Raw genomic sequence first — 21,295 nt, 5'->3', positions numbered from 1 at the left:
AAAACGCGCGTAGTCCAAAACTGATTTCCGCGCTCGCGCTTGGCAGGTAGGGGCGCACGGTGCGGTGTGCGGGTGGAGGGAGTCGCCGAAACGCAGTGGCGCGTGCGGCTGGCAAGCAATGTCAGTCAGGTTTGCATCTCACAGAACTTCGGACGCGTTTATCTCATTCGCTCGTTCAGTGCGTTTAAACAAGTTGTAACTTGATTTAGTAATATCAAATTATTGTGATGGCAGCAAGTTCAAGTAGAAAACGGAAGGTCGTTGATGAACACAGATTATTTCAAGATAAAGGGACGAATTTATATCTTTTCGTCTGTGTCGGGGAAAAACCCATTTGCCTCGTATGTAATGAATCAGTTTCTGTGGTGAAAGAATACAATATCAAGCGTCATTATGAGTCAAAACATTCTAGTAAGTTTGCACATCTTCAAGGACAATTACGAATTGATAAGGTGGAGACTCTGAAGAAACAACTTAAAAAACAACAGAATTCTTTTCATAAACAAAATGAAGATAGTGAAGCAAGTGTAAGAGTTAGCTACATAATTTCGGAGAAAATTGCTAAGAAGTCAAAACCATTTACCGACGGTGAATTCATAAAAGAATGTATGGAGGCCGCAGCAGAAGTTTTATGTCCCTCGCAAAAACAACTTTTTTCCAAAATAAGTCTTTCCGGCGTTACAGTCGCAGAAGAATTGGCTAATGATATCGAACGATCATTAAAGAAACGCGTGTCGCAATTTGTTTATTACTCCATTGCACTCGACGAAAGTACCGACATAACTGACACCGCTCAACTGGCAGTGTTCATTCGCGGCATTGACGTTAATTTTGTCGTTACCGAAGAAATGGCTGCTCTTTTTCCTATGAAAGGTAGTACAAGAGGATGTGATGTGTTGGAATCGTTCAATTCCGTCATAGATAGATATGGACTCAAATTATCAAATTTGGCTGGAATTTGCACAGACGGCGCACCATCTATGGTTGGAAAAAACGAAGGACTTGTTGCTTTAATAAAGAAAAATAATCCCGATGTCTCTTTAATACAGTACCACTGTATCATACATCAAGAGAATTTAAGTGCTAAGTCAGTTAATATTCAAGACGTTATGAGTATTGTGGTAAAAACCGTTAACTTCATCAAATCTCGAGGTCTTAACCACAGGCAATTTCAGGAGTTTTTAAAAGAACAAGACGCCGAATATGGTGACATTACCTATTTCTGTGATGTTCGTTGGCTTAGCAGGGGAAAAATGTTAAAAAGGGTGTTCGATCTGCGAAAAGAAATTGCAGCATTTATGCTTAATAAGGATAAAGCTATTCCACAGTTTGGTGATGAAGCATGGCTAAGTGATTTTGGATTTCTTGTTGATATAACAGCACATCTCAATGATTTAAATAAGAAATTGCAAGGAAAAGATAATATGGTTCATGAACTATTTGACGCTTTAAAAGCGTTTGAAGTGAAGTTGGAGTTGTGGATCAATCAGTTAAAAAATAATATGACCACGCATTTTCCACATTTATCGTCATGTCGAATTCTCAACATGGACAAATATATTACCGCGCTGCTGGATCTGAAAACACAATTCGAGTCGCGTTTTACCGATTTCCGAAAACATGAAAAAAGCTTGAATTTGTTTCTGTCGAAGATGTCCCTGATGATGTTCAGATGGAGTTGATAGAATTACAATGCAACTCTTCTTTGAAAGACAAATTCAACTTAGGATTGTTCGAGTTCTATTCAAAATACATCACTACTACACATTTTCCTAAGATAAGAGACCATGCACTGAAAATGACATCTCTGTTTGGTACCACATACCTGTGCGAGCAGTTATTTTCTCGGATGAAAAACGTTAAGTCGAAGACAAGGAGTAGAATCACCGATATTCACCTAGAAAACAGTTTGAGGATTTCAACGACCACCATAGGGACTGATATTGATAAGCTAGTTAAGAATAAACAATGTCAATCGTCTCATTGATTTCAATTTCAATTACTTTTAGTACTGTAAAATTAAATAATAAATAACTTTAAATATTATTGTTAGTTTTTATTTCAGCATTCTTACTGGAACTGAAAAAAGCAGATGAAACCGCGGAGCGCAGCTAGTAATAAAAAGTTTTTGTTTTATTGCGGCCCACCGAACAAATATCAAAGTATAGTTGGCCCTTGGCTTCATAAACGTTGAAGACCCTTGCTCTAGTTCAAGAGTCAGCGCACATATTTTTGTAAAGTTAAATGTTTTTGGCAAAATAAAGATTTATTTATTATTATTAACAGCATGGCGATGTTTCAGTCAAAATAAACGGAATACCTAAGGCATTGGAATTATGAAACGAAATCATTATACATATAGGAACTTTCGAACCGAAATAATCCTGAAAAATATCGTAAAAAGCAAGACCTGGACATTTTCCTGATTTATTGTTGTTGTATTTGAAAAATTATATATCGTAGTGCTTTTCGTAACATAGTCACCGGGGATTTCTCGTACGAATTTGCAGTTCTAAAAACTTATTGCGTCAAGCCTAAGAAGTAAATAATATAATCATGACTTTGCAATTATTGGTACGTGGTGAGAGGTCTTTTACGACATATGGGTGTGATTAATTGAATATTGCATCAGCTTGCTATAGATCGTTCTTTGTGTTGTTAATCGTGTATATTATGTGAAGTCCTGTAACCTTTATATTGAGTTAAACGCGTGTTCCCTTAAATTTATTTTTTATTAAAGAAATTTGACATTAGTTTAAGCTTTAATTAATTAATTAATTATTCATAACGATTAATATTGTTTTCTTACTATTTTAATCGTTTAAGGAAACATTAGGCAATGAGGTATATTTTAGTTAAATTAGCTGTTTAACTAAAAATTTTGTCCTATTACATTATTTTTTTTTTAATTTCTAGCTATTTTTATATCCACAGAAAATAATTTTCTAGAAATTTAGCACAGACCTTCTTCAAGACGGCCGTTAACAGGAATGCAGTCTTGCTACGTCCCTACACACACAACAATGATACACACACACACACACAACTTGTGTATGTGTGACGTTTTTATGAACGTATGTGTGTAACATGAGGTGTCAAATCAGGATACGCTTTATGAATATATGAGTGTGTGCTCTCGTGTATGGTGGTTTCTATGTGGTTGTATTTTACTATTGTTTCTCGATTGCTTTTTGTAGTTTGATCGAGAATGTAATGACTATTTTTATTAAATTAAATCTCAAAAATATTATGATGGTATTATTTTTATTGTGTAAAGGATGTGCGTGTGTAAAGGATTTCATTATTCGTCTTAATCACATTCGTATTAATGTATGTATTTTTTACATGCAGTTTACGCTCTTTAAGACTTAATTTTCTTGATAGAAACTACATTGTGCCCATGTTTATTCGAATTTGGCATTAAATATCATATCCAAAATTAAACGTATTAAGATTATCTACAAATACCCCATAATTATTCGTTAGAAAGACGAAGAAATTGTGGCATTATTTCATTTCAAATTCAATCCAAATATCCTTAAAACACGATTAAGAATTATATGCATATAAAAGTATGACTTTGAGAAGTTTTCAATATTATAAAACCAAAAATGAGTTCGAGAATACAACGAGAACTCATAGTAACGCCACAAGCATTGTCCGCGCACACATTTGCATTTTTTATTGCAAGCAGCGTGTTACTTCTCCAAACTTTCATGTATCTGTGGAATATGAAACCGGTCGTATTATGACATAAATAATTGATGATGTGATGTAATTATCGGGATGTATGAGCCCGCTATTTTGAGTCGATTAATTAAACTGAATTGGGACACAAAATATGGTATTGAATATTGATTGGGGATTTTAATCGATTTTAATGCAGTGGATAGGAGTATTTACATTTGATAGTAGTGGTGGTTCAAGTTTTATACCTATTATTCGATATAGTACTGACTACTGGGCTTCTAGGTATTAAGTAATTTTTAGAGCATTGAAATTTCTGTTAAAATTAGTCAACTTTTATAAAGAAAGCACTTATTTTAAGGACTTATTTTAAGGAAATCGTACGTTAATTCTTCCGGGGTTAGATGGTTACTTAAATTATGGTCATTTGCGCATTTTCTGTAGAAGAATAAACAATAGGTAAGGTAAGGTATATAACCTATATAGCAATTAAAAAGCGTTTTTATTATAACTCAAGTAAAATAAATTTCAGGTTGAATATTGTTATGATTTATTCAGCTATGACAATAAATACCAACATGTTTCAAATGTAACCATAAAAGACAAGGCATATAATTATTTGGGTCAGAATTTTTCTCAATCCATATCGAGGCTATCGCAGAACGTATTGATAATAAATCTTATCGAATAAGGTGACTTGTCGATAACGATACATTTATGCCTTTACAATGAATTTAATTGGGCGTCAATTTATCTCGACTGCAGAAATAGGTATGAATAATGCAGTAACATTCGTGGCAAAGATTTTCAACAAAGAAAAGATTGGCAGCAGTTTTTTCTGTTTCGTATGAAGAGAGATTGAAAGCTTGGAATCATTTTATTAGTTCCAACAGGCATTTTTCTTCAGGACTTAAATCCTGAAGAGCAGAATAATGTTTCTTTTTCCATCTCAATTTCTTCTGATTTTCAGATATAACGCTGGTTGTAGGTAAAAAACGTGTATTTGTGTGTGACATGTAATTCTTAGCTATAATTTGGGTCAGATTCGTCTGTTTAAATAAACGCTTGTTCTGAACCTACACAGATTCAGAACATGCGTTTATTTAAACAGACGAATCTGACCCAAATTATAGCTAAGAATTCATAACTTTTGTTAAACGATAAAGTAACAGAATCTACTCTCAAAGCAATAGCGGTAGAATAAATGTTATTCATTCCTATTAATAATATAGCGCCAGTAATTAAAAGTAATACTTAAAAAAGATTCTATCAATCATTGGACTACAAATTAAATAAAGAAGATGATATACAACAGTGCCTCGTCGAAAAATCTTGTTGACTTAATAAATACTTTACATTGATTTTAACGATCAATTCAAGGCCTAGTTCTCTTGTGTTTGCTTTTCGCAAGTACTCGTATTATATCATCTTCAGTTATTAAAAACAAGTAACGAATTCAAATGGAAGTCTATGCGTTACTGCTTAAACTCAATTTAATTGAACTTTACTTCATGCAGTTTGATTAAGTCTCGATTAAAATCCTTTTAGAGCTTAGACCTTTAAACCATTGACCACCGAGTGGCCCAATGAGACCACGACACAATAGATTTTCTATTGTGTCTGTGATTCCGGGGGATGAGGGATTAATTTCCCAATTCAAGAACCTATCTTATCACAAGTCTTTCAAGTTTCAGTCAGAATTGTCTCTTTCAGCTGTGTTAGGTAGAGCTACTTCCCTGAATACTGTTATCTGTTTAAATTTTTTAAGCTAATAATATTATCCACTTTTCTTTATGCGGATGTTCAGAGCCTCCAAGACTGAAAAACCATTTACCTTTACTCTTCACCGTGCTCGAATTCAGTTTATGATCTAATCTCATACCACAGTTGACAGATATATTTGTACCTCATACGTTTATGACTGTATTAAGTAGATTGGTGTCTAAGAAAATGATGAACAAGAATAAATAGGCTGAATAAACACTTAAATCCATTTATCTTTCTAAACAGTCATAAAAGTGACTCGTCAATGTAAACTGTGATCTCAAATACGAGTAAACTATGCGGTGATTGTGTTATTTGTCTTTTGGTGATTAGGTCACAATTATAGTTTCAATTTTATGGTGGTTGTCTTCTTTATCTTTCCGTTTTCAAATCTAAACTATTTTACTAATTATATTATCAGTTATCTCAGAAATATCTGTTGGGATTAGCTAGAAATAAGATTAAACTTTTAGATAAATAATGATAGATAATTAATCTTTATGAACCTTAGGAATTTTTTTCAGGCATCTCATCTTGGCATCTTCCAATCTGTCTTATTGATGGTCGAGGAAAATATACTTGACGCATTGTTATCGATAATGGAGACCCCAAAAGGAATACTGAACAGCACTGCACACATCATCACGCAAATCTGTCATCTCTATTCTACGTTCCAATCATGCATCAGTCTACGAGTCATCACAGGCGGCATCTATGAGGTGCAATGCCTATCCTTTAATCATTTTTCAGTAATGTTTATCGTGTTCGTCGTATCTTATCATTACGATATGACATACTCTGAAACGGACTCAAGTGTGAAACGCACGTCTTTACTTCTAGACTGTGATTATCGGAAGACTGAAGGTAAGTAGATAAAGTTAATAACTTAATTAGTACCGCTGTAAAAAGGAAGGGGTAGCGCATATTTCGGATATGTTTTAGTATCTTGAAAGGAGGTTTTGTTGGATCTTCTTTGATCTTTATTGGCAATTTATTGGGTAATAAAATATATTCAGGCACATAGAGTTCAAATTAATGAATTATCTTTTCAATAAATAAATCAAATCTAAAAAATAAACATAGTATTTCAGTATTAATTTTAAACGTGACTATTCCTAGATGACTTAGTTTAGCTACTGAAAGGACAAACATGTCCATAACAAATTAATATGCGCTATGAAAATCACAATGTAAAGGTCTCGTACGAGAAACGCTCGATTTGCAATTATGCCATTGTAAATAATGCAACTCTGTAACCGTTCTATAGCTTACCATGTGTTTCAGGTTTATTTATTCAATGTGATAGAAGTAAGAACACAAACCATCCAAAATGTTGATGACATCGCTCCACGCGCTTACTCCGCGCATGAGATTCAACTATTCGAAACCGATTATCGACAATACAGTTTTCAAATTGCATTACAAGTTCACGGTGACTATGCTCTTGGGGTTTGTGATCCTGGTCTGCGCTAGAGAGTACTTCGGAGAGCATATCAAGTGCCTTTCGGATCAGGGCGTCCCTCCCCATGTCATACAGACCTATTGCTTCTTCATGGCCACGTTTACTATTGTGAGTATTCGATATTATATCTTTAGATTTTAATAAAGAGGAGTGTTATATTGTTATTTGATAAGAAAGTTTCTGAACTTATGATTGTGTAATTGTGTAATACCGGCCTTTTTAAAGGTACAAGTCCGAGACGGGCCGCAGACCGCAAACTGCAACAGCAAACTGCAAGCGACAACACTTGTTTCTATGAACATCCATGAAATTGATTCTAAGCGCGGCGACACTGCTGCCTGCAGACGCAACGCGCAGCGGATGTTCATAGAAACAAGTGTTGTCGCTTGCAGTTTGCTGTTGCAGTTTGCGGTCTGCGGCCCGTCTCGGACTTGTACCTTAATATGCAAAAAATGGAAACCTGCATAGAGTGGCCGCGTAACATTTCTCGGGGCCGGAAGTATTTGAAATATGAACGTTTGGAAGTATTTGCTTGGAGGATCACGCTTAATTTACATCTAACCATATCAGAATACATTATCAGCCGTCGGTTAATAATATGGAAAATCTCTTCTTGTCGTCAATTTATCGATACAGAATGCCTGATTCCAATAGAAATCGTGACTCAGAATGCTTCTTGAATGTTTCAAACGTCTTACAATTGTTCAAAATGAAATACATTAATATCTTATTAAGAATGTTCTGTTATAGGTTCGGCATTACAACGAGAGTCTTCTAGAAGGTGGATTTCTGCCGCACCCTGGTGTTGGACCAATCATGTCTACCGACGAAACGATTCACCACACTTACTACCAGTGGGTGCCCTTCGTTCTCTTCATACAATCTGTTTGCTTTTATATGACACATTATATCTGGAAGAGGAAAGAAGGTACGTTACGATCCAACTGAATAGAAACGTCATTGACCTTGAAATAGCGCGCAAGAGCAACTTTTGTCTCCGCAACTATTTTGTCTCTCCCATCAACTCTATGGGGAGTTGCGTCGCTACGTGCGCGCACTTTCATACTAGCCCATATGTGGGAGGGACAAGATAGTTGCGGAGACAAAATAGTTGCGGAAACAAAGTTGCTCTTGCGCGCTAGCTCTCATCTGCCAAATCTGTCAAAAATATAATTTTTTACTTGGTAATCATTTTTACATATCAATAACGTTTCGTGTCTTTTATTAAACTGAAATACAAACGCTATTGCATTATTGATTCCTCTTAATCTATGACTAGCTGTTTATAATCTATGACGTCACAGTAATGTGCCGAATTGATCCTATTCTTAGTTTGATCATTAGTAATCGTTTAGCTGTAACAATGATAATCTAATCTTGTTTATGTGTTATGGTAAAGCTAAATCATGAGCAATGAAGTACTAAAAATAACGAGTACCTAATGCTTATCTCAAATTGATCACTGTGGCATCACAAATCGTTTATTTCACCGGTTTTAAATGATTTAATTAACTAAACTACTTAGTATTTAAATATTCGTATAACTCAATTTGTTGTATTTCGGAGAAAATTAGATCCTTGGGACGTCCACACACAGACATATAAAAAAACCGAAGCTTTAGATTCTTAACTTTTCTTCCTCCCCTTCTAACGCATTGTCTCACAACTTTTCACTCGTCTCTCTTTTCGCTCCTGTTTGAGTATCGAATAGAAAAATATAAGGTAGGCGAAAATCCAGAAGTCTCCGCGTTGAGACATAAAGTCACCTACTTATGAACTATCTAAAATGTTTTTGTCCTTTATCCGTCTGTTCAATGTTAAGTGTTGAACCAATGCGCAATAAATAAAATATGTTTCCTTAGGAGGGAGGATCAAGTCTTTAGTGGAAGGCCTCCAGTACGCTAGCTTGGCGTTACAAGACACGGATATGCAAGCTGGGACTATGAATATACCCTCCAAGGCTACTCTTGAGAGCAGAGTGGATCTCATTAAGAAAGACATCATTTTGAGGTAAGATATTATATGAAAACAACTTCAGGAATAGATAAAGTACTAAACCGACACAGTAAACATAGTAACACATAATACTTGAGAAATTAAAAATATCAGTTATTGAATAAAGTAAAAATAAAGTTTTTAAATAAAGTAAACAAAGAATAACTATATAATTTTAAGTTAGTATTTCGTTCGACGTTACAGATTTTTTCACGCATAACTATTAAGTTTTTGTATACCTATTATTATTATTGTTTACATACAATCGAAAATTTATCTTATTTCTGGCGTTTTCATATAGTTTCTATAACTCTCAATATACCAAGATAATACGATAACGGATAAGGAATATTATTAGGTTTAAATTAATATTATTAAACAATTTTAAATCTTTTTTAAGTCGCTCCATAAAAATCTACTTTAATTTGAAATGATTAGAAATCCTTTTTGCTCCCGAAGAAAATGTTCCAACTACAGAGGAATAGCGATATTGCCCACGGCGTATAAAGTACTCTCGTATATTATACTGGGTCGCCTAGAACCTTACACAGAGAAAATCTTGGGAGATTATCAATGCGGCTTTCGAAAAAACCGCAGCACAACAGACCAAATCTTTCTCTTGAGACAGATTATGGAGAAAAGGTGGGAGTATGCACAGAGCCTTCACATCCTATTGGTGGACTTTATCAAAGCATATGACAGCGTCGACAGGGATTCACTCTATAACATCTTGAGACTTTTCCAAATCCCTGAAAAACTGGTAAGAATGGTAAAAGTAGCTACTGAAACCAGTAAAATGAAAGTCAAGGCTTGTCGAGGCTTTACTGATGTATTTGAAGTCACCACTGGGCTAAAACAAGGAGATGCACTTTCACCAATTCTGTTCAATCTTGCTCTAGAATACCTTATTAGAAAAATCCTGATACTTGAGGGCGGGATTGAGCTCAACGGCAATCACAAAGTTATTGGATACGCTGACGATCTAGCGCTTCTAGGACAACGTGAACAAGATCTTACGTTAATGGCTAAGACACTAGAATCGGAAGGTCTTAAGATTGGCCTTAAGATAAGCGGGGAAAAAACGGAATACCTACATATGAAAAGGTACAAAGATACTAGAGTGTGTAGGAAAAATCTGGTAACCGGAGATACTACATACCTAGGAACAGACTCCTTTAAATATCTAGGTTGCACAGTTACGGACACTAACCGCCGAGAAGCCGAAATAGATATCCGCATCCAAAACGCACTAAGATGCTCAGCAGCGCTCCATAAAATCCTTGTGTCCAAGATTATAAGCAGGAAAACAAAGGTCAAAATCTATAAAACCATTATTAGACCAATCCTAATGTATGGGTGCGAATCGTGGACACTAAGCCAGAAAGAAGAACAGAAGCTCTTAGTTGCGGAAAGGAAAATACATCGGAAAATCTTAGGACCTACAAAAACTGATGAGGGAACTTGGAGAATGAGGAAAAATCTAGACATCGAAGATCTCATCCGTGAACCCAACATTATTGGTGAGACAAAAGCTGCCCGCCTTCGATGGATCGGTCACCTAGAAAGGATGCCAAACGATCGCGCTGCGAAGAGGGTGTACATGAGCAAGCCGATCGGTAGGCGCCCCGTCGGCCGACCTCGTCACCGTTGGAGAGACGAAGTCCAAAAAGATCTGGACATCCTTCAAGTAGAAGACCTCAACACCAGGGCGCTAAGGCGCGAAACCTGGAAACTTTTGGTGTCGGAGGCCAAGATCCTCTTTGGGTCGTTGCGCCGTTGAAGCCAGAAGCCAGAAATCCTTTTAATCCAGCCAAAACCTCATAATATTATCTGCTTATTTAAAAATCCTCATAAGTTATCTTTCAAATGATTACAATAATTAAATACTTATTAATTTATTACTGTAAGTATTTACTTATTTAGGTTTATTATCATAGGTTTTGCATTTTCTTCCATTTATCAGCAATTGTAGATTAATATTGCTGAGAAAATCGTTAGTACTATTACTTAGCTTTCGTTATATTTTAATAACATGTTAATCAATTTACATTTGTATTTCATTCATATGTTTTAACTGGCTGCTCCGCGCGGTTTCACCCCCGTGGCTCTTCTCCTGTTGGTCGTACCGTGATGATATGTATAGACTATTACCTTCCTCGATAAATGAGCTATCTAACACCGAAATTTTTTAAAGTGAAACTCGTCTCAAACTTTTTGGTCTGTGTAGCGCATGTCGCGCGACATGCGCTACACAAAGCAGTGTTCGGAACCGTTCGAACAGTTTCACTTTTACCGTGGTTTCATAAAACCACACAACATTTTTTTTAAAAAATCCCGAGATTAGCGCGTTCAAATAAACAAACAAACTCTTCATCTTTATAATATTAGTATAGATATTATAGTACACCCATGAATCCAGATGAGATTATTAAGTGGTATTTATTTATTTAACACTTTAATTTAATAATGTCGTAATGACAAATTACACAAACACAAACAATAAATAGGAAAAATACATTAAACACAAGTTTCTAAAATTTTTCTCTCCAATCCTGTCCCCAGGCTTAGAATAACAAGAACCTGGTCGAATTGGCTGATCTCCTTGGAGGTGGTGAACCTGCTGCACGTCATGTTGCAAGTGTGGATCGTGAATAAGTTCCTGCATGGTTCGTTCATGGGGCTCGGACCACATGTTCTGAACTTGAGTGATTGGCAGAACAAAACTGACCCGTTGGAGAGAGTGTTCCCTAAGGTATGGTTGTGAACGGGTTGTTTTACAGTTAAAGGTATTTTTGCCAGGGGATTACAAAAAGAAGCAGAGAAAATTAGTTCATATTTTAATTTCATTTGTCTCTTACTAAAAAAATATTAATTATATTCATCATCTTTTTTTAAAGTAGTTTATGGAGACTTCTTATCAGGCTTATGTCATAATCCATTACTTAGATTATTTGAGCTTAATCTTAACTTTTAAGATACAATCCACATTAAAAATTATTGTAATATCCGTGCTTCTAACTAGAAGACATAAAACGTTTCGACATTTTTTTGAAAGAAGAATGTGCTTAACGTCGTAACTACCACAATTAATTTTAATAACACATTATTGTCTACTGACTGCCCAGGTAACAAAATGCATCTTCCACAAATACGGTCCCAGTGGATCCATCCAGCAACACGACGCGCTCTGCGTGATGGCCCTGAACATCATCCATGAGAAGATCTACGTCATCTTGTGGTTCTGGTTCCTGATACTGTTCATCCTCTCTCTGCTTGGTGAGTTCTTTGATATAATATAGACGACTTTAACTTGCGATTTGTGTGCAAAGTCTAAATATTTTTTTATGTTGACAATTCGTATGGATGAATTACGATTAGATATTTGTAGCATTAATTGCCTATGCATATAGAATTATTACCCTTCTTAGCCTCTAATGAATAGATACACCTCTGATAAGTGAAATTAGTATAAGCGGCTTCGTTTTTTAAAAATCATAATTACGTGGGGTAACGATTCCCTCTTTATTAATAAATTTCTTAAATCCACAAAATATGCACCTAGATTATTAGTACCTAAAGCGTCTTCTTGATTCTTACTTATTTCGTTAACATATCTCTTACAGCTGTCATCTGGAGATTCATATCGTTCTTCATGTTCCGCCGATCTCTGAAGTTCAACGAAATTGTCTTCCGTCACGTTTCCAAGAGCAAATTCAACCCTTATAACGTAATCAATGTGGTGAACGGTTGTGAGTTTGGAGACTGGTTGTTCTTGTACTACCTCGCGAAGAACATGAAGTCAGCTACGTTCCAGTAAGTAGATATTAGAGGATTGTTTTTTTTATTGTTTTGATTGTAGCCTGCTTATGTAGGTATGGTACTATAGTCTAGGCTACTATAGTCTATACTACTCGTACTACCCTACTATATTTATGAGTTAATAATATATGTAGGACCATAAAGCACCTTGTATATTTAACAAACTACCGTCATCGATATTAAAATTAATTCTGTCTTACATAAACCTTTTTATAGTTAATGTTTTTTATATAAGTAACTAATTAAAATAAATTACACTAATAATGTTTGTAATAAGCATCCTTTTTTTTTTTTTTTTTTTTTTTGTATGGTGTTTCTCAATGTTAGCCAGAAGGGCTTCTACATTTTAACGCGGACGCGGGGGTGAACTGAAGGTTCACCCTGGTAGCGACATGCACAAGGGCGTCCCCCCTTGACGGGGACCCAGCATCCTTTTATCGCGACCTATTAATTCGTAATCATATAAAGTATTTACGTACCGTAATTCAAGAATTTGTACCAAATATCTTCATTGAATTTTCTTCCCTTACAGCAGCATATAGAACATTCTAGCTACATGTTAAAAAAATATAATATTATTTCTTCTTACAGCGAACTTTTCCGTGGTGTAGCTGAAGAATTGGAGAAGCGAGATATGCCATATAATGATGACAACGTAGACAGGAACGAAGAGAAAGGCGCCGAGCCAGTTCTTCTTGGAAAGATTGACTACGACGACGAAACTATGCCGCTAAAAGACAAGAAGTCATAGACTAAAAAACCATAGATAATTTAGGTTTATTTAAATTTACTAGTCGTATGTGGAATATTGTATCCAGCCAGGATGTGTATAATATTATGTTTCCTCAAGATTATTCGATTTTAAAATTTCCGAACCGTTCTAGGTGATATTATTAATGAAATCGTTAACTGTATTATTAAATGATAATTGGTGATTAATTATTAATTGATTGTTAATAGGTTCTGTGAAAATGTATGTTTTTAAATTGTATTGTTACCAGAAATTAATTTAAGTCATAGTCAGCTCGTAAAATAGAATTACTAAAAAATTAATGCATTATGCGTGCAACGTGCCAAGAGTTTGTTTTGTGATTATGTCGGAAATTTGTGGGTTAATGTGTTACCATATTTTGTACACGTTGATAAGCAGAGTAAACAAAGTCGATGAACTATGCAGACTGATTTATTTACATCTACAAGTCAGGGGATTTAATACCTCACTATTTGCTCAATTACAGATAAGTGAAATTGAGACTTTCCAAAAAAATTATGATGTATCGAATTTATTATAAGATGTATAATTTTATTTTAAGAGAAAATTTGTAAATATTAAACAGATCGACTGTAATGTAGATATTTCATTTTCTTTCCAAAATATGTGCATTCGTATTGACCTTTGACAAAAGAGAAAGTTCTAGCATGACTCGAAAAAACCGTTAGACTATAATTAGGTACCTAACTAACTATGTGATTCATTGTTTAAAATTTGAAATGCATAAAATATGTATTTGAATAGTGATTTAACCGATTATTGAACATTCATTGTTACTCGTAGTTAGTATATATGTAAGTAGGCAGTAGAAAAATACTGACAAGTGACAAGAATAAAATTAGAACGGTTCAAGTATGCAAAGTCATGCTTAGTTTAAATACCTACCTACTATAAAATATAAAATACTAGTTACTTACTCTTCATCACTTAAGGGTATGAAAAATAGATGTTAGCCGATTCTCAGACCTACCCGATATGCACACAAAATTTCATGAGAATCGGTCCAGCCGTTTTGGAGGAGAATGGTAATTATCATTGAGACAGGGGAATTTTATATATTAGACTAGATTTCCGCCCGCGGCTTCGCCCGCGTTTGCAAAGGAAAACCCGCATAGTTCCCGTTCCCGTGGGATTTCCGGGATAAAAACTATCCTATGTGTTAATCCAAGTTACCCTCTATATGTGTGCTAAATTTCATTGTAATCGGTTCAGTAGTTTTTACGTGAAAGAGTAACAAACATCCATACATCCATACAAACTTTTGCCTTTATAATATATATTAGATAGATTAACAATATTACTATCATATAACTATGGGCCTAAGCTATGGGCTCATCCCATTCTTTCAAGACTCAGGCGTGTGTAGGTACGTACCCTCATTAATAATTCGTATTAATTAGGTATAATTAATATTTTTATAAACAAGAAAAAGCTAAATACCTATGTATATCTAACATAAATTTCTTCCTACGTACCCTAAAGTTGGAGACATCTAAAGCAAAAGTTTCTTGTTTAACAGCTGATACAGATGTTTATAATCTTCATCTGTCTTCTAATGACTACTGTCTTGAGTTAAATAAAAATAATTGTTATCGTTAGATAAATGATTCCAAGTTTACAATGATGAAGTCATAGTAATTGTTGTAATTTGTTTTTAACTCTAGAATCGCCACTTTTCGCTAACAGAAGCTATTATTTCATCAAACATAAACGTAATTGTTCGCAGATTTTTTGATCTCGATTTAGTACGGTACCTACGGTTTTAGTATGCCTTATATATGTCGTGGTCATATCGTAGATTTGATCATTTCATGATATGAGTGGCCATTTCACGAAATGGTCGCATATCGTGAAATGAAATGGCCACTCATATCATGAAATGATCAAATCTACGATATGACCACGACATATATAACAAAAATCAATCTTTTACATGAAACTTAGATACCCGTTATTTCAAATTAAATTATTTAAAACAGATTTCTTCTTTTACGATTTGTATCTTAATATCTTTAATCTAATTACATACTTTTTATATATTACCTAATAATGAATATTCGTGAACAGAAACTATTTTATTTGTGATAGCAACACTGAAGGAAACTGGCGTTAGCGCGCTTTCGAGTGACAGTTCAGTGCGTCCCTTTTCATTCTACGCGACTAACATATTGATATCTCTTTTACTCGATAGTAGAGTCGTAGACAGAGAAACTAATAGACAAAGGTACTCTGTAACCGCGACTGAGACAGAGATAGTTTGTCAATGTATAAGTTGAATGTTGCCATGAGTATCCGAGCTCCCGGATGTTTTGGAAAGGGTAAATATTTTTAGGAGCAATTAAATAAAACCAGTTACGAGATTTTTCTTTTGTCTTTATAATCAATTTAGTAGATACAAAAAAATATAAGCAGATTGATTATTGATGACGAAACAATGTTAATTTCGTGTACACATTTCTTACTTTTTCATTGGCTTGTTCATATTTTACAATATTTTGTGAGAACCCAATCTTTTCTCCCACTTCGATCCATTAATTACGTAGGTCTGGATCATCTGGAAACAAATCGATAAACATAGGTTAATAATAAATTAATGCTCGCAGGTAGTTCAGGTTCTCTAAAATTATAAGTGTAATTTTATGTCAATCACAATTATTACTATGAGAAATAATAAATTAAAATATGTTTTCGATGCTGGGTTATTATGGGTTATTACTGGGTTATTATGGGATTTCATATTCATTTACTTTCGAGTTTCGCCATATTGTCAAATCAATATTTTTTTATTGATGATCGGGGTATTATTTTTCCCGACACTGGCAACACTTACTTGTTGATGTTTATAGGTTATTGAATGTAAAAATCGATATTACGCTAATAGTTTCCTTGTTTTAACGCGACTTGTTGTTACTTTAGGCTAAAGTATAAATAATCATCACTGAGAAACTATAAATAAGGACAATAAAGTCGTACTTACGCGTGAAAAGACACACCCGCAATTTTCTTCTCACTATCGCTTATACATGCAATAACACGACAACGCACCATTCTATTTACTTCGATGTCTATATTAAGATAATTTCACCGTCTTTTCAATGGACTCGTATCGATTTTTTACTAAATAATATCCAAAATTCGAACACCAAGCACGATGAAGGCACGAACTGTCAAAGTTTGTTTCGCAACTCAAGTTGCGGATCTTGAAAAATAGGTTACACACTAAGGGACAAAAAATTGGGTATTTGTGTCTTTGTCTTATGCATTTGTTATGGTATTTTCGCTCTCTTTCTTGTGTAAGTGAGAAAGGTATCGTCATTGGGTCTATTAGTTACTCTGTCTACGAGTAGAGTACTCTATGTAGTCTGTTGCAGGTTGCATTAATTATGACTCTATCTTGTCAGTTTATATTTTATAGTCTGTAGCTAAGCAAAATAAATTGTGAAGTGCGCGGATCGGCCGTGTAGCTGAATTTTCTAATTTACTTCTCGTTTACTTGTTTTGAGCGTTGTTTTGGCGTATTTTTAACGTATTATTTCAACTGAACGGGACATAAAATAAGAGTAATAATGTTTAAGAATAATGAAATGAGAATTTAATCACGACTTTTTAAACACAGTGGGAAGTAAACATTAGCACTGGACAATTTCCATGGAAAATATCAACACAGGCTTCAACTTTGTTTGGTAAGCAATGCAAGTGTTTTTAATTAATAATTTATTTTACAAGTGGGTCACTGTTACATCTTAATTTGCGCGTAAGTAGGTAATAATTTAATCGTGCGTCAAGTTGCATCAGATTATATTTCAAGTTTAAATCTTGTGATGAATGTATACGTATTTACTTGTAATAGTCACGTAATTACTAAGTGATTTTCATACATGAATCCTGTTTTAAATCTCTATGCATGAATGCAAGGCAAAGATAGACTGCACCTCATATTGTGAAGAAAATAATATGTTTGTATTCAATTAAACATTTATTTAAAGATCTCAATAGCAAATAAGTAGATTTGAAAAGTTTTAACAGTGGTTTTATTCATAAAATTGATGAAAGATCCTAAGTACCTTTATTAACTCACTAGCTGAGCCCCGCGGTTTCACCCGCGTGGCTCAGCTCTGTTGGTCTTAGCGTGATGATATATAGCCTTATAGCGTTCCTCGATAAATGATCTATCTAACACCGAAAGAATTTTTCAAATCGGACCAGTAGTTCCCGAAATTAGCGCGTTCAAACAAACAAACAAACAAACTCTTCAGCTTTATAATATTAGTATAGATATAATCTTAGTATTCAATCAAACAATGCCTATTTAAATGTATCTTCATTCTGTGACTAGATTTCATTGATAAAGAGTAATCTATACAATGTTCTGAACGATAATCTAGAAGCATGCTAAAATGTGTCTATATCAGCCCCCCCTAGCCAAGTGGCTTTATGTTAGCGTAGCGTTCAATAGAATAGACTGCGAATGTATGAGATTGACGTAAGCTGTAGACAAACGTATCTAGTAATAAATAGATAAACGTATCTACAGCTTACGTCAATCTCATACATTCATAGTCTATTCTATTGAACGCTACGCTAACAGAAAGACACTTGGCTAGGGGGGCAGCTCAGCAGTTTTTATGGTAGAAGGCAAATAGATCTTTCAATCCAATTCATTCATGTTTCAGCATCCTATTTTAATATATAGATAGATTTCTTGCAGATAACCATAAGAATTAATAGATTTCAATCATAATACATAATTTTTTTTTTAATACTTTAAACCAGTATCTCGGCTAGTGTATATTGTATTTAATGTTTCTTTTATGTTCAGTAATCAGTAACAAAATGTAATTGACTAATAATATAAAATACAATGTTGTTTTTAGGAAGTTAATATTTTTATTTGAATATTGTAAAGTGCCTCTCTATTTACGGTGGAGACTAAGAAAAAAAAATGTCTCGGTCTGGTAGGACACAGAAGGCTGATCACCTACTTGTCCCTAAAGAAAATCGATCAGTGAAACAGATGTATGCATAATGCATCTGCCCCTTACCCCACTTGGGGACACGGGACTTCACTTTTAGCTTGTAAAAAGGATTATAATGTATCTTGCTACTGTTAGAAATAACACAATATTAATAATTCATATCTCTTTAGGTATAATAATAATCTGTCTGATTATGTACTTGTAAGTAATAATTATATTCATAATAATTAACTGCACTCATTTGAATACTCATTTAACTAATGCAATAATATATAAAAATGAATCGCAAAATGTGTTGGTAAGCACATAACTCGAGAACGGCTGAACCGATTTCGATAATTCTTTTTTTATTATATTCCTTGAAGTACGAGGTTGGATCTTATGTAGAGAAAACGTAAACATGTACCACGGGCGAAGCCGGGGCGGACCGCTAGTGCAATAATAATTATGGGATTGAGTTAAAGATAATAAATGGTTGTTATTTGTATTATGAAAAGACCAGGTACAATATTTTATTTTTAGGTAACATATAACATAAATACATTTAATTTATTAAAACTACCCTGCATTGGATATTAAAAACTCAAGCCAACGCAAGCTAGGATATGATAAAGTATTTAAACAGAAATACATCTTACTTGAAAGACGCAGGGATGTTTAGTAGATTGTAGTTTCTACCTTTGCTGAGATAAATAATCTGAGCGGCTATATATTATATACATAGTTTCTACCTTTGCTGAGATAAATAATCTGAGCGGCTATATATACATTAGAATATCTACTTTATTATGCTCTCCACTGCTCGCTACTTATTTATACTTATTTATACATAAACCTGATATTCCATGTAGGCTCTTTCTTCTCAAAGCTCCTTGGTTATATTTCATAAAATAAATGATAATATTATAAGCGTGGATGTGCCCTACACACAAGCCAGCAAGAAAAATATCATAACTACCTATGTCTAAAGTTGAAGCTTATATTGTAAAAATATTATTGAATATATTATGTACTTTTAAACTAAAAGGTATAATATTACTCTTAAGTACATAAGTTTTACTCGTAAAATTTAAGTACTGTATGAACAGCTTTGCAACATAGGAGACACGGGGATTCGCACACAGGAACAGTGGAAAAACTACAGACTTCGATTCATAACTTAAACGTTTCTAACATACTTTTTGTTTAAATACATCATGCTTCATACAATATCTTTCAATGTCATAATTACATAATATGTAACTTATTCGACTAGAAAATTAGTACTTACATTCAGGTTTCATTGCGAATCCATCAGTCTTAACTATACTTACATAATATATTTTTATAATATTCATCCCGAAACCATTTCGTGAGCACGCGCGCACATCACGGGGTCCCTGACCGCAGCATTTTGGCCCTCCGCGTGTAATTTGGTCCGTCCTGCTTTAATCACCACTAATGGTAGGAGGTTATGATTTATTGCTCCTAGACAATCCAGTTTAACTAGAACCCACTGTAGTCAGTACAATCATTAGGGTACGGAGGCTGGATAGGTCAGGTTATAGTGGTAGTACGCCAGAAGGCATCTGAGTCTATCTCGTAAGATGTGGAAGATATTTGCAATGGTACAATTAATTTTTTGGGTATGTTCGTCTGTTTTGTAATTGTATACTAATCGCAGAATGATTAGAGGGATAAAAAATTCTTTTTATATATGACATTTTACATCATTATCTGATTATTACGTGCAGCAATTCACGTGGGAAATAATTAAAGGCCACAAGCGCAAGAATTCGCAAATCCGTACCATAGCTTGTTCGTTCAAAACTTCATGCAAAATTGTCTAGAGATTTACGCACGTTTGATAAAATTCCACACATGTTCAAGATGTTTGCGAGATAAAAAAGTAACATCGACCTCTTTATAGCATCAAAACAAACGAATGAACCGATTTTAGTAGGATTGATATTCAACCGAATTTTTTTGTCGGGATGTTTCTAAGGCTTTCTTTCCACATTAAAATTAAATATTATAAACGGGAAAAGAAATATTATAGTTACTTAACTCAATAGGTATGTACTTTTGTTTTCAAGGTACATTAAAAACTGCACAAAAGTCGCCTGCATTCTCTAGTTTTAATGAATAATATCCTCGCGATTGACACACTTACAAGTGTGTAGGCCAAGGCGACCAAGTTGAGGAGACCGCTCGAATTACCAGTCTGACTCTCCAGGCTATAATCCGTCTCGAATTTCTGTTTCCGATTCACATTTGGTCCAAATAACTTGCATATAGTAAGGAAACTTTATATTGACTAGTTTCTTTACGTTGATATGGTTCTGTTGGTAGTGTTAATTCTAAGAATTCTCTTTGTAGACGAAGTAGTGTCCTGTGTCATGTGTAGTAGAATGAGTGATTTAGAAAATGCTATTGAAATTAAATGTACCATAATATAGGATAATATAGCCTGCCTCGATAAATAGACTATGGATAAAAACGGTCCTAAAATAATCGATACTGTTTCAAGCGGAAATTCATGGCACTATAAAGTATTCAACTTTATCATCTATCTGTTGTATCGTTAATATCGAGAATTCGCTTAACTTCTTAACCTAGACTGATAATAATATATACTATGTGTCGTATATTTTGCTTATAACTCGAGACTGCAGCTTGCCTTGACCTAAAGTCTAAACGAATCAGATCTGTCTGCGTTTTTACAAGTTTTAACTATAAAAATAATTTATAAAAGAATAGATATTATCGGTATAAACTGCTATACGAAGCTATATCTTTACCGAGACTGATAGTCTAATAATCTTTTTATATTCCTGAGCA

The 21,295-nt window shown here is 34.3% G+C and overlaps 3 protein-coding genes across 4 annotated transcripts in view; all 3 read left to right on the top strand.

The window, feature by feature from the left end:
- The first annotated feature begins 227 nt into the window (after positions 1 to 227).
- On the top strand, positions 228 to 1,682 carry LOC123698917 (general transcription factor II-I repeat domain-containing protein 2-like). The gene has a single exon (XM_045645745.1). It carries the CDS (start codon positions 228 to 230, stop codon positions 1,680 to 1,682), a length of 1,455 nt encoding a protein of 484 aa, XP_045501701.1.
- A 4,547-nt stretch (positions 1,683 to 6,229) lies between these two features.
- LOC123704302 (innexin inx7) lies at positions 6,230 to 14,075 on the top strand. The gene is made up of 8 exons (XM_045652626.1): positions 6,230 to 6,315; positions 6,736 to 7,021; positions 7,664 to 7,841; positions 8,776 to 8,923; positions 11,471 to 11,660; positions 12,034 to 12,184; positions 12,532 to 12,721; positions 13,319 to 14,075. The coding sequence occupies exons 2-8, from the start codon at positions 6,782 to 6,784 to the stop codon at positions 13,476 to 13,478; spliced, it is 1,257 nt and encodes a 418-aa protein (XP_045508582.1). The 5' UTR covers positions 6,230 to 6,315; positions 6,736 to 6,781; the 3' UTR covers positions 13,479 to 14,075.
- Positions 14,076 to 16,926: 2,851 nt separating this feature from the next.
- The window catches only part of LOC123700695 (innexin inx1), a 63,401-nt gene continuing 59,032 nt past the window's right edge, over positions 16,927 to 21,295 (top strand). For both annotated transcript variants that reach the window (XM_045647989.1, XM_045647999.1), the window contains exon 1: positions 16,927 to 17,182. The gene's annotated coding sequence lies outside the window, so the exon portion shown is untranslated. The remainder of the gene's footprint in view (positions 17,183 to 21,295) is intronic.

Source organism: Colias croceus, chromosome 2 (assembly GCF_905220415.1).
Source record: "Colias croceus chromosome 2, ilColCroc2.1".
Classification (NCBI taxonomy): Eukaryota; Metazoa; Arthropoda; class Insecta; order Lepidoptera; family Pieridae; genus Colias; species Colias croceus.
This window is presented reverse-complemented; position numbering and strand designations above follow the sequence as displayed.

Coding starts and splice junctions, on each gene's coding strand:
- LOC123704302 (XM_045652626.1), top strand. CDS start 6,782: ATGTTGATGACATCGCTCCACGCGCTTACTCCGCGCATGAGATTCAAC. Junction 8,924..11,470: donor AAGAAAGACATCATTTTGAG/GTAAGATATTAT, acceptor TCCTGTCCCCAG/GCTTAGAATAACAAGAACCT. Junction 12,722..13,318: donor ATGAAGTCAGCTACGTTCCA/GTAAGTAGATAT, acceptor TTCTTCTTACAG/CGAACTTTTCCGTGGTGTAG.
- LOC123698917 (XM_045645745.1), top strand. CDS start 228: ATGGCAGCAAGTTCAAGTAGAAAACGGAAGGTCGTTGATGAACACAGA.